General features: G+C 29.3%; 1 protein-coding gene across 1 annotated transcript; it reads right to left on the bottom strand.

Moving 5' to 3' along the window:
* Nucleotides 1-805: 805 nt before the first annotated feature.
* On the bottom strand, nt 806-3,709 carry LOC124807821 (metabotropic glutamate receptor 1). Its single transcript, XM_065812943.1, has one exon. The coding sequence runs from the start codon at nt 3,441-3,443 to the stop codon at nt 942-944; it is 2,502 nt and encodes an 833-aa protein (XP_065669015.1). The 5' UTR covers nt 3,444-3,709; the 3' UTR covers nt 806-941.
* Between the last annotated feature and the right edge of the window lie 9,992 nt (nt 3,710-13,701).

The following is a 13,701-nucleotide window of genomic DNA, read 5'->3' as shown; positions in this document are numbered from 1 at the left end:
ATTTAAACACAATTTTTTTTTAACTTTTTTCAACTAACTACGAGAAAAGAGTAAGCGCATAAATTTTACTTGCTCCAAGCGCTAAATATGTAGCTATGAGACTGGTTTCAAACAGTAGAAAAATATTTTTTGAGGTATATAACACAATAAATAACTCAATTTTTCTAAAAGTGGAGATACGTCATTTACTTTAAAATATCATGTTATTTATGAAATATTGTGAAGTTTTCCAGCGCAAATAAAAATTTTTCTTTATTTAAAAAAAGATAAATAATAACAGATATTGCTAAAGAATAGTACGCCATAGGTGCCGCTGAGTTAGAAATGGTTTTTGAAAAACACGCAATTATTTTGAAATGCATTGTATGAAACTGTTATTAGTTTTCAAAGTTTTAATAAATCTGATAACAGAAAACGCATGGAAAATCAATCTTCCCCATTGACTCAACCAAATAAAGAAACTGTGCGTTTTTTACATTTTTTTTTTAATTTAAAATTTTTCTGCTTGTAAGTTGCAAACTCATGCAAGCAATGAATCATTATGATAAAATATACAAACTGTATATTTTATCTTAATGTATGATGTATAATAGTGTTATATATGATAATGTATAATGCATTTAATGTAATAATTTATAATACATAGCAAACTGTTAGTAATTTTGCCCCGAGTTCCTCTATAATAATAATAGAAAAATAATATTTTATTTTTTACTTATCGCTGTTCTTTTTGTTTTTTTTTTACTTTTTTCAACGCTCCTTGTGCGAAAAAATTTAAACTTTTTTATAATCAAAAAATATATTATTGTAACTGCTCTTTTAAAATGATAAATCATAAAAAAGTTCGATATTTTTCATACGTCATTATTTTATGTAATGAAGTGCTTTTGACGTAATTATAAAAATATGTAGTATATGCCAGCAAATAATAAAGCCATCAATCAAAACGATATTGACAAATTTCTAATTCGTTGCTTACTTACTTGGGGAATTGAAGATAAAAAATGCGATCCATGAATTACTGCTGTTGTAACTTTTCGAAATCGTTTGACGGTATTTTTTTCGGGGTTAAAAAGAATCACTTTCAATTTAAAACCAAACAAAATTGCAAAAAGTAATAAGTTAGAAAGATTTGTTGAAAGCCACAGCAAAAAAGTGTTGCTCATTGGATCTAAGGAGCTAAGTCCAATAAATATGGAAATTATTTGGACTAAAGTTGATGTAAACATTCCAAAAGCGATGTATTTAGCTTCGTTAAATTTCCACGGTAGCTTACGACCTCGATATGTTTGGACAGCACAAAATATTAGTAGAATAAATACGCAAACAATGTGAAAAGTCAAAAATTTTCTGGAATCGCAAAATTTATAGATAGTAAGTTTGTACATATTTTTATCTTCTATAATGTCTAATGGGTACATATTCTCAACCACGAGAACCATAGTTGCGTAAATCAAAATGGCTATAAAAAAAAATAGAACTTCTTTAAATCTTATACGCATCATATCTTTTTTAGATAATTTTTTGAAGGCACCAAACACTGCAATCAGATGTGTGACTTTTAGTAAGGTTAATATAATTATGGAGAAAAAAAGGAGCCCTCCAAGATATGTTCTAGTAACACATTTCAACTTTGTATCTTCTTCGAGGCTTAAGATTGGAATTATGAACAGAGTAAGATGAGCACCCATCTGACCCAAAGAAAACTTATAATTTGACGAACGAACAAGTGGTGTGTTTTTTTTAATAACAAATACAACAATAAATGCAATTGATATTGTTACTCCTATCGCTGAAAATAAAAAAGCAATTACTAATTGTGTAATTTGCTCTTTCTCTCTTAAACTCCAAAAAGTACGATTCAATTTAATACAACTAGTCCTGTTTACATTTGAATAATAATCTTCTTCTAATTTACATTTCTTGCACGCTTCTGTACCAACATTGCTTTTAACATAGTTTTCATCACAAATAGTACATATCCAACAACATTTTAGTTGAAGATTAGTTACAGCAAATTGACCTGGAGGACAAGGTTCTGAACATTTTGAAGATACAGATTGTAAAATTTTGCTATCTTTTATTTCTAACCTTTTCTGCTTTACAGACGACCAGGTACCAGTAAATAAAAAGCTTACGTTAGATGCTAAATAAAAATCGTACTGAACTGTCAAAGGGTCTTGATTTTTATCAAACTGAAACAAACTGTCATCAAAGTTTAAAAAAGTTATATTTTTTACAATATTGTTAAAGTATTTCCGGTTTTCAACCAAAGATGTATTACAAAATAGTAAATTTTCATGGCAATCTATGTATTTTAAAAACGATTTTATTAAAACATTTACTGCAGTTTGAACGTAACTTATCCAACTAAAGTCTAAAGAATTAATTACATCACCAAGTATCATATCTGGAAAGAGTTTGCTCTGACCGCTTTTTTCAAATAGTGTTTTTAGCCAATCGTCAGAGTTTTTGTACGTTGTATTCAATAAAGCACTTTTAAAATTTTCAAAACCTTCAGAACAAAGTATTATCATCATAATGTTGCCATTATATTGTTTTTTAAAATCATATAACCAGTTGCTCTGTAAATTTGATTCGCTTAAAATCCAATTAAGATCTTTTATTTTATGTTTTAAGCAATCAGCAAGTATGTTCTTTGCTGAAATAATGGAACCGTAAAATATGACGACCTTTGCTCGATTGTCTTCAGCTATATTAAATAAAGCGTTTTTGTAATCCATTTCATCATAATCATCTCCAATACTAACGTATTTACTCATACAAATACCGTTTGTAGAAAACATTTCCTGGAGCAAAAAGGCTCCATTTCTTCCATAAGAGCTGTCTGTTGCTATGATTGAAACATATGTCCAGTTAAAATAAAGCAACAAATCTATGATAAACTGTACTTGAAAAGAATCAGTTGGCATGGTTCGAAAGAAGTTTGGATACAGTTCTTTATTACTTAGTTCAGTGCTTGTAGCACTGTAACTGACAATAGCAATGTTGGTAAACGAGGTCAAACGGTGAACATTTATGGAATTAGTTGAGTCTGTAGGACCAACAAGACCTAATGTTCTGTTTAATATTGAATTTAAACAAGATCTCTGGTGGTTTAAATCAAAGTTGTTATTGCTTAGCTGAAAAAGGATATCTATAGTAGCAGACGTTGTGCCATCCAGTTCTGCATAATTTTCAGAATCATAAATTGTGTACCCAAACAGATTCTTACCCTGCTGCTTGTTTGCTTCGTTGATGGTATACTTCATCGCTTCTACCCAAACGATAGATGTATCGTCAGTATTGTTTTTATCACAGTATTGGACTGGGAACATGCCAAATATAGTTATGTCGCCTTTTGATTCAATTTTTTTCTTGTTGCATGTTTGGCCAATTATTTGATGAAATAACACTAATATAATATATGTAGCCCATTTCATAGTCACGTTGTCTATTTAACAAAATCTAAAAGATTTATTGATTTATGCTTTTAATTAATCTTAATCATCAATAATCTCGGTTTTATAAGATTTTACTCCAAAGCCGTTTTTACATAGTTTTAATAATAGTTTTATTTATCTACCCTACAATTTAATTTTCGATTTACTTTAAAACTAACAATTTTTTTTTTTTTTTTTTTTTTGCGTGTGCATGGTTTTTACGCAACGAAATAAGTACACCGTAAATAATTAACGCGACATGAAAATGTATTCAGATAAATGAAACGCAACCTTGAAAAAATGTAACTTTGTGCTTTTGAAGTTAAACGAAAAACAAATGCAAAAGAATAAACCGATTATTAATTATTAAATTCTTATAATGAATTGCATAGCAATATTTTGTTTTCCCGACGTGAACATCTGTAGTTCTTTACTTTAATTGGATAAAATATACATTGCGTTGCTTAAAAAATAATTAAAAAAAAGCAAAAATTCAAACAAGTTTTTCATGTCAAATTTCATTTCATTCAAACTTAGGGAGTAAACTGTGTATAAAGTAAGGCAAATAAATTTGTGAATGCAGGCCTTTTGTACAGTACAACTACAGTATTTAAAGAACTTTGACGCAGAAGCATTGAATGCGTAGTTAAACTAATTTTTCAGTTAGTAAACACAATTGCATTAGATTTTTGCTGTGCCAACCAACTTGATTCATATGTATATAGATTTTAATTTCATATTTATAAATATGGTAATCGTAAAGTTAACATAATATGGTCAGGGTTGGACTAGCTCTAAAACATGGATCGGGAAAACCATTAGTGACCGACCTCAGCAAATTGTAACAGCCTATTTACACTGCTTGTTTTTTCAAATTTTTTCATATTTATAATAAAAAGATAGGTGACAGCTTTTTCTAAAATTAACGGGGGGGGGGGTGTATCGACAGACGATACAACACCCCGTTAATTGGATAATAGAAAAAACTGTTGTATCGACAGACGATACAATCCCCCGTTCTCGCACCCAAATGAAACAGCCCGAGGTTTCTTCAAAAACGGGACCTAGTTCTAATAAACGTCTTTTCACAAGTTTTTATGCTATGTTAAAGTTTCCTAATTTTCAAGGAGACTTGGTTAAAAACTACAAATAATGTATTAAAAATTCAGAAGAAACTCGTTACTCAAGGAGATAATCATTTTCAATCTTCTTAAGGTTATTTACACAGCCAGCACACAACGTTATTTAAACGTTGGATTTTCGTTGTTTATTGGTCACGACGTCAATCCACCAAATACCAACGTTATATTAACGTTGAAATAATCAACGTGGCTAGATAACGTAATGCTAACGTTTTATTGGCGTTTGATTTCATAAGCTTTAAATACGTCTTGTTTCGTATTATTTTCAACGTTACATCAACGTCGGGTTGACGTAGAAATAAAAAATTTTTGACGTCTTAAAATCATAGTTTAAAGCAACTTAAACTTAAACCGTTTGCGTTTTCTAATAATTACTTTATGAATGTAATTTTAACTTTGTATCATAAGGCGAGAATAAATTCAGAATCTTCTTCAGACTTTACTACCTGTTTATTTTTGTTTATAATTTTTTGCTTATTAGCATGTATTTTTATAATAAGATAAGCAAAATTTTTATAATATAAAGCACTTTTTATTTATAATATTATATATAAAGTTTAACATAATGTGTATTATGTGTATATACAAATATCGTAAGAAATTTAATTGATGTGCTTTTGACTATTATAGGTATTTTACATGAAATTTTTAAACTCATCACATTCTAGGTTGTTATATATCATTAAAAAGAGCATCATTTCAATATTCCAAAAGTAAAAAAATTTTCAAAATCGAACCACCCTACAAAAAGTTATGACGTTTTAAGTACCGATTTTTAGGTACTATATTAGGTATTATATTAAGATTTGTTGAAGAAACTGTGGTCAAAATAAAGTTTTTTTTAACTAAAACTATTATAACTTATTCAATTCTTATCCAAAAGTTTATATCTTAGTATAAAAAGATAGATACAAGAGTAATCTACAAATTTATAAAGGTTTCTAGATTCACGACGCATCCAGGGGCAAGAGGGGCCACAAAACCACCATCCATGCCAGCGATAAAGACTAACAATATTTATAAAAAAGTGTTGTTTTTTTAAATGAAAATGTAAATTTTTATATACAAGATGTTTGTAATTAGCTATCAGACCACAGTCAAATATAGAAGTTTTATCATTGTCTTTGGGTGGATGTAAGGGTGATGGTTTCAAACACCCTATTATCAAAAATGACTCTTTTTTTTTTTATAAATATCTATCTTTATAATTAAAAAGAAACCTAGTATCAAATCAAAAATTATATTTTACTACTTTACAACATCACCACTAGTAGCGCACCCTTTGTTTCAAGGAGTGTAGATAGGGGCGTGTCATCGCCCCCGCCCCTCTTTTACAACCTAAAAATAATTATATTTTTAATTAGATTCGAAAAAATATTTAAATGTAATTGAAATAATAAACTTTAATATAAAAATATCTTTTACTAAAATTCAAAATGTATTACATAATGCTTAGTGATAGTTAAAGATGGTTCTCCCTCTGACCTGAAAAAAATTTAAAAACAAAAAATGTTATATATTATTATTTTAATTAGTTTATATCTTGGGTTTTAGTTAATGATTAAGATAATAAATTCCCTTAATGAAACTATATAATAATTGTTAACAATAGACGCGACGCGAATGTAAGCTAGACTCGTCTTTCAAAAAAATTGCAAGTTCCGCTACTCGCTTTATATTTTTGCAAGTTCCACTACTCGCTGTAATTTTTTTTGCAAGTTCCACAACTCCGTGTACATATCTTTGCAAGTTCCACTACTCACTGTACATTTTTTTTGCAAATTCCACTACTCGCTGTAATTTTTTTTGCAAGCTCGACTACTCGCTTTAAACTTTTTTGCAAGTTCGACTACTCGCTGTACATTTTTTTTTTAAAGTTCGACTACTTGCTGCACATTTTTTTTGCAAGTTCCACTACTATATTACTATTGTTTTTCTATTCTGTTATTGTGCATTGCTGTATCGGAATCATATCATTTCTATTATGCTAGACTGTCATTGCTGTATCGGAATCATATCATTCATAATTATTATTGATATAGTATGTATTAAATATACATTACATTATAGTATATATTTAATATATACTATAATTAGTATATATTAAATATGTAATAAACTATAAATATAGTATACTAGAAATAGTATATTAAATCTAATATACTATAAATATATTATATATGTCAATATATTTTTAGACAAATATTAGTATATTACTAATATATGATATATATTTCAAATACATAAAAAAGCAATATATTATATTATTATATGATATAAAGCTTTTTAAAAATGTAATAATGTGATTGGACTTAGCAAAAAACATGTATTATTGATTTAATATATAAAAAATGTTATTTTTATATTGATACTTTATAAATGCAATATTAGTATTTATATCACAAAATCATTGTATAGAAAAATCACATAAATTTTTTAATAATAATTATTATTGGCTTATAAAAACGAATATTTAGTACCCTTCAGTACCCCCCCCCTTCTCCCCCAAACAGAAGTCGGAAAAACAAAATTTAGGTACCAAAAGTGAGGGTAAAAATAGGGTATCTGCTAGTTAATATAAATTCTTGAAATTTGGCAAACGTATAAACTTAAAAAAAAGAATAGGATAGAAAAAAAAAGATAATATCTTCAACATTTACTAAGCACAAGAAGTACAACATACTTTTTGATATCAATAAATAACACTTTAACTTTCGTCAATATAATAAAAAAATACTCTTTAAAAAAGTTCAACTATTCTACTTTTAAAAAAACTTCTAAGTTAATATAAAATTCTAAAAAAATATGCTACGAAACACCATCCTACCATACTGCCTAAACATCAAGTTCTAAAAACGGGGAACAGTTTTTTAGCACAAAAATCGGTTCCGTAAAAGGCGGGATTTGACATACCTAACTATTAACTAAATATAACTAATTATGTAGAACAGCATACTTATTAACAAATTAATTAATGCTACTTAAGTTATTTATTAATCAGTTAATTAAAAGTTGTTTAGCTTTGAGTAGTTTAGGTTAGTAATAGTTACTTATATAAAATTTAAAAACTTTGTTTTCAATAATGTTTAGTTTTAGTTAAGCATTTTACTTCTGAAGAATTGTTTATAGAAAGTAGTTTATTTAATAAAATGGGATCTCGGTTAAGTAAATGGAGAAGTGTTAAACAATTAGTTAACGAGGTATAAGAAGAAGAAAGCGAGAATGATGTTTATTCTGGTGATAAAAATGTTGCTGTTGACAGTTATGTTTATGGTGGAAGCGTTTTAATGAGTTATGACCAAATAGTTAGAAATAGTGTTACATTAACCTCTTGTACTTATGATGATTTTGATATCTCATGTAATTCATCTTATGATACAACTAGTACAAATAATGGTTTTGAAACATTGAACTCATCTGATAAGCAATATATTGAATTGGAAACAACATCACTATTGCAAGATCTGACATCTTGGGCATCCAGAAATAGATTGACTTAGATAGCAATAAAATAAGTATTAGGTATCCTAGTTAAACATGGTCATTCCGATGAACTACCAAATGATTCAAGACCCTTACTAAAAACACCAAGGTCTGTTGAAAGTGTGAATGTATTTGGAGGGAGTTATGTGTACATTGGAATTGCTTTAGGAATCATAAGAACCTTGAATGAAAATAATTGTTACACAGAAAAAAGAAAACAATTAACTGTTAACATTGATGGTTAGCCTTTGTTTAAGTCTTCTCCTAGTTATGGCCTATTTTTTGTAGTTATGGCCTATTTTTTACAGTTATGGCCTATTTTTTGTAAGTTTAGCACTTTAAACCCATTTATTGTTGCACTATATTGTGGTGAGAAAAATCAAATAATGTTGATGATATCATGAAAGATTTCTTAACAGAGTATGATTATTTAAAAACCAATAACTTAATTTACCATGATCGATCCTACTTAGTTTCAATGAAGTATTTTACATGTGATGCTCCAGCAAGACAATTTCTCAAGTGTATTAAAAGCCACACTGGTTACTTTAGTTGTGAGTGGTGCACAACGCAAGTTGAATGGAAAGGAAGAATGGTTTTTCATGAACTTGATTGTTCTAAAAGAACTGACGATAAGTTCAATTTACTAAAATATCCTGAACACCAGCTTCGACTGAGTCCTCTAATAAGTTATGGCATTAGTTGTGTGAATCAATTTGTTTTAGATTATATGCATTTAATATGTCTTGGTGTGGTAAAACGACTTATAAATTTTTTTTAAATTTTGTCCGCCCCTATGTCGTCTTTCCCAACTTCAAATTAGTAGAATTTCAGAAAGTCTTGTTCAATTAAATGGATGTATGCCAAGTGAATTTGCAAGGCAGCATTAGAAGACTTCAAAAAGATGGAAAGCAACAGAGTTTTTTCAATTTTTACTTTATACTGGACCCGCTGTTTTAAAAAAAACCTTATTAAAAGATTTCTATGCCTATTTTGTCACACTTAGTGTAGTTATTACAATTATGTCATATACGATCAAAAAGGTCAGGAGTAATGTTAGATTATGCAAATGAACTTTTGCTGTGGTTTGTGTCCGAGGCAAAAGTTTTGTATGGACAAACATTTACATCTTATAATGTGCACACTTTAATCCACCTACACGAGGACATAGTAAATTATAAAACAAATCTTCATGAATTATCTACTTTTTCATTCAAGAATTATATGTACATATTAAAAAAGTTTATTAAGAAATCCTAAAATCCACTTGCACAAGTTGTGAAGCGCTTGTCTGAGTTAGAAACATCAGGGTCATTGTTTTCTTCAAAAGCTGTTTTCACCACTTTTTCAATAAAAGAGAAAGATCGTTGGTTTTTACTTGAGTCAAACAATTTTGCTTGTGTCAAAGATATATTACACAGGTCAACATAAAAATTTTTTTTTTCTGGTGCCGAGCAAACAATTTATTTTTTGTATAGCACTTCTCATTTTGATTTCAAATATGCAACTCTTTTTTTACCATCACGTCAAGTTGTAAAGATATTTAGGTTCAAATCTTAAGTATTTAGGGTGAAGTCCTTAATATTGTCGAAAAAAAAGTTATTCAAAAGTATGTCAACCTGGGTCTCAAAAGAAGCGTATTTTCACAGAGGTTTTAGAAAACATAAACATTTTTCCTTAAAATTTATTGACAAAAAAGTTATGTGAAAAAATGCTAAAGACTCTTAAAAAAATTTCAACAGAATGTTATTCAGCAATAATACAAAAAATACTTATTTTTATCACAAATGAATAACATTTTTAAAATCTCTATGAAAATACACTTCTTTTGAGACCCAGGTTGACATACTTTTGAATAACTTTTTTTTCGACAATATTAGGGACTTTACCCTAAATACTTAAGATTTGAACCTAAATATCTTCACAACTTGACATGATGGTAAAAAAAGAGTTGCATATTTGAAATCAAAATGAGAAATGCTATACAAAAAACAACTTATTTGCTCGGCACCAGAAAAAAAAAATTTTTTTGTTGACCTGTGTTATATAACAATTTATTTTTGTGTGATGTATTTAAATCTTATCAAATAAAAAGTTTGTATACAAATCCATGTGATTCAAAAAAGAATAATATTGGTTATGTTCAAAGTAATGTTTGTATGAAGCAGAAAGTTTTACATAGATCTGCATTTAAGTGCAAAGTGGCAAGTTTACCCAATTTACCAAATGATAATAGTTTTGTACTTATGTCTCTATTGGACGAAGTTCATTGGTCATAGACTAAAAGTTTTCTTCTTTTTACATGTGTGGTATTTATTAATTATATATCATTATATACGTGATTATAAAAATGAATAAAGTTAACCAAAATATGTTTTGTTATACATTTAACACTGAACGTACTTTTTTAATAACAGTTTAAGTGTTGTGTGAGTATGTACATATATTTGGTTCGGAAAATGTTGTTCTTCTTATAACTGTTAGAAAAATTTACTAACTTCTATTGTATTACTCTACTTTTGCTGCAATCCATGAAGAATTTCCCTATTTGAAAAGTAGTCTTCAACAAAATTAAGCTTAAGTAAATCTTACTTTGAAATAAATAATTTATTTATGTTGTAATATATATTGCATAATTGACATGTATACGTATATAACTTGGCCTTTCTAATTAAATCAAATTCTCTATATATGCTGTACTATATATATATATATATATATTAGGGTGGGTCAAATTTTTTTTTTTCATGAAACATGAAAATAAAGTTGCATTTTGTTGTCTCTATTAATGATATGTAAAAGAAATGTAATAAAAATTTGATTTAGTTTTGCCAACTTTAACTTGAATTTTCCTATATTAGGTCAAAATGATGCTATTTTACAACAGTTGTATAATTGCAGGATAAAAGCATTAAGATTTAGGTTTTTTGATGATTCATGTTAATAATATTTTATTAATAGTATACAGAACTTTGCAAAAGTTTAGAGCACCCTACGAAATATAAGACAAAAAGCTGATGGTGTTGTTTGTTGACTTCCGATAACATGATCCTGTACTTCATTATAAGATATATACTTGTATATATTACATTTAAATTACGTTGTTTGTTTTTTTGTTTTAGTTTAATTAGTTAAAATTGAAAATAAAAATGGCTACTGTTAAAACAAGAAGTGAAACTGAACATGGTATACTTGGACAACCTAGACCATTCCAAACAAATCAACTGCCAACTTCTGCTGATGTTTTCAAAGCATATGACTATTTATTAAAAACTAACAATGGCGCAAGTGTTACTGAAAGAGCAACAGTCATAGCTAATGAAATTAAAGCACTGTACAACAAAGCAATTATTCCTACAATTGCAGTCAGCAGCTTAGTTATTCGCATAAAGAGGCTAATTAACAAAGTACATGAGCTTGGTAAATACTCTGATCGCAAGAAGTCCTCTGCAACATTTAAATCAAGTTTACAGATGTTAGACCAACTATTCGATATTTGTCTGTGTAAGTGTTTTAATAAAGGTGTTCTAGAAAGGTCAGCTTTTTCATGTCCACTGCCAAAAAAAATTCCAACACTTGAATGGGAGTTCTGGATAGATCAAAAAACGGTACGGAAGATGGTAATAGGAAAAGTAGACAAAGAAGAAACAATTAAGCTGCAGAAGAGAGAAAAAAGAGGAAGTAAAACATGCAATTTGCCGATTACAGATAAGAAAATGAAGTTTGATAAAGAAATTGATCCAAATGAAACATATTGCAGTGATAATGAAGAGTCAAAGCCAGATGAAGAATTTTTGCCAATTGAGATGTCAGATGGTAGTGATGTCAAGTTATGAAGTGATGTCAAGTGATAATGAGATGTCAAGTGATGAAGAGATGAAGGTTTACAACACTAAACAATATCCTGAGTTGTGTAATAGCAAATGCTGTACTAAAAGATTTAGATCTTATAACACCAGAGAATGCTATTGATCCAGCAAAACTTCGTCGTCAGAGAAATATGTGGAGGAAAAAAGAAGTTAAGAAGCATGCTGCTGAAGTCCAAAAAATACTTTGCATTGAATTTGATGAAAAAAGGATATCACTTCCGTTAAAACAAGTGGTGTCCAACGAAATTTCAAAGAAGAACATTATGTGATAGTGTCATTTCCGCAAAACAAATATGTCAATCATGTCACGCCACAAAGTAGTAAAGCTGTTGATATTGCACAAGAGATATTATTGAGCATCAACAACATCAAATCATCAGACACTTTAGCAGCAGTTGTTTGCGATGGTTCTGTGAATAACACAGGTCAACATAATGGAGTAATCAGAAAATTAGAAGAAGGTCTTGGGAGAACATTGCAATGGTTGGTCTGCTTGTTACATGCAAATGAACTACCTTTTAGAAAATATTTCTCTGTTGTGGATGGTGGACGTTCAACAGGTCCAGCTACTTCAACAGGTAAAATAGACATTGCACTTGATTTTGATCCAAAAGATTTAGATATTGTGAACTTTAAACATATACCTGGTAAAGTTGAGGATGTAAGTGTTGATGTCAAGAAAGATTTAAGCTCTGATCAGATATACCTTCTAAAAGCTTGCTTAGCTGTTCAGCAGGGATAGACTGCTTGTGATCAATTATTGTTCCTCCAGACTGCTATGCCAGGAAATCTGAACCATGCAAGGTGGCTAACAAAGGCCAATCGTATTTTACGTTTGTATATGTCTGAGGAAAATCCTTCAAAACCATTGCAAAGAATTACAAGATTCATCGTAAATGTTTATGCGCCATTGTGGTTCAACATAAAGCGTCATTCTTCCTGCCTTAACGGAGCAAGAAACTTCTTTTATCTTATGAAGCAGTGCTATGAACTAGGAAAAGAAGAGTGGAAAATTCTTGAACCAGTGTTGCAAAACAACTGCTATTTTGCTCATCCTGAGAACATTCTTATTGGAGGAGTTACAGATGAAAATGTATCAACTCGTCAGTTTTCGTGTGACAAAATAATTGACGCACGAGCTACATCACAAAGTAGCAAGATACGTGTCTTTGATAAATCAAGCATCAAGCTTGATCCGGAAGCTTCATCATTCATAAAAATGATTGACTGGTCTGTTGCTATTGCAACACCACCACTGCTTTTATCAACTGTTTCTAATGATGATCTTGAACATTTCCAGTTCCACGCTGATGTCTGATATGCAACAACTATGAAAGTTTTCGGGCACAAATCACGACATGGAATGATTTTGCAGTGTCGTAAATCTCGAGCAGAATTACCGAAAATTGACTCTAAATCTGACTTCTTGAGCCATAACAAATAGCAAATAACTGAAACAAATTGCTGTTATGTGTTGCCTACTACACTCTGACTATTTCTCCTTTAACAACTACTTGCATTTTTAAATTTAATGTAACAAGATGTCGAGTAATGGAATATAGGATTAAACCACGTGTATTTACATTATACGATTATACAGTAATTTTAATTCCCAAAGTTGCGGATCCAAGACACGCTTCAATTTTATTTCAAAAGGAGTTTTTTTCATAAGTAGACTGTAATGCAACATTTTAGTAATGTTTCACAGCCCCAACTTAACATTTACATCATAATGACCCACCCTAATATATATATATATATACA

Source organism: Hydra vulgaris, chromosome 12 (genome assembly GCF_038396675.1).
Source record: "Hydra vulgaris chromosome 12, alternate assembly HydraT2T_AEP".
NCBI lineage: Eukaryota > Metazoa > Cnidaria > Hydrozoa > Anthoathecata > Hydridae > Hydra > Hydra vulgaris.
This window is presented reverse-complemented; position numbering and strand designations above follow the sequence as displayed.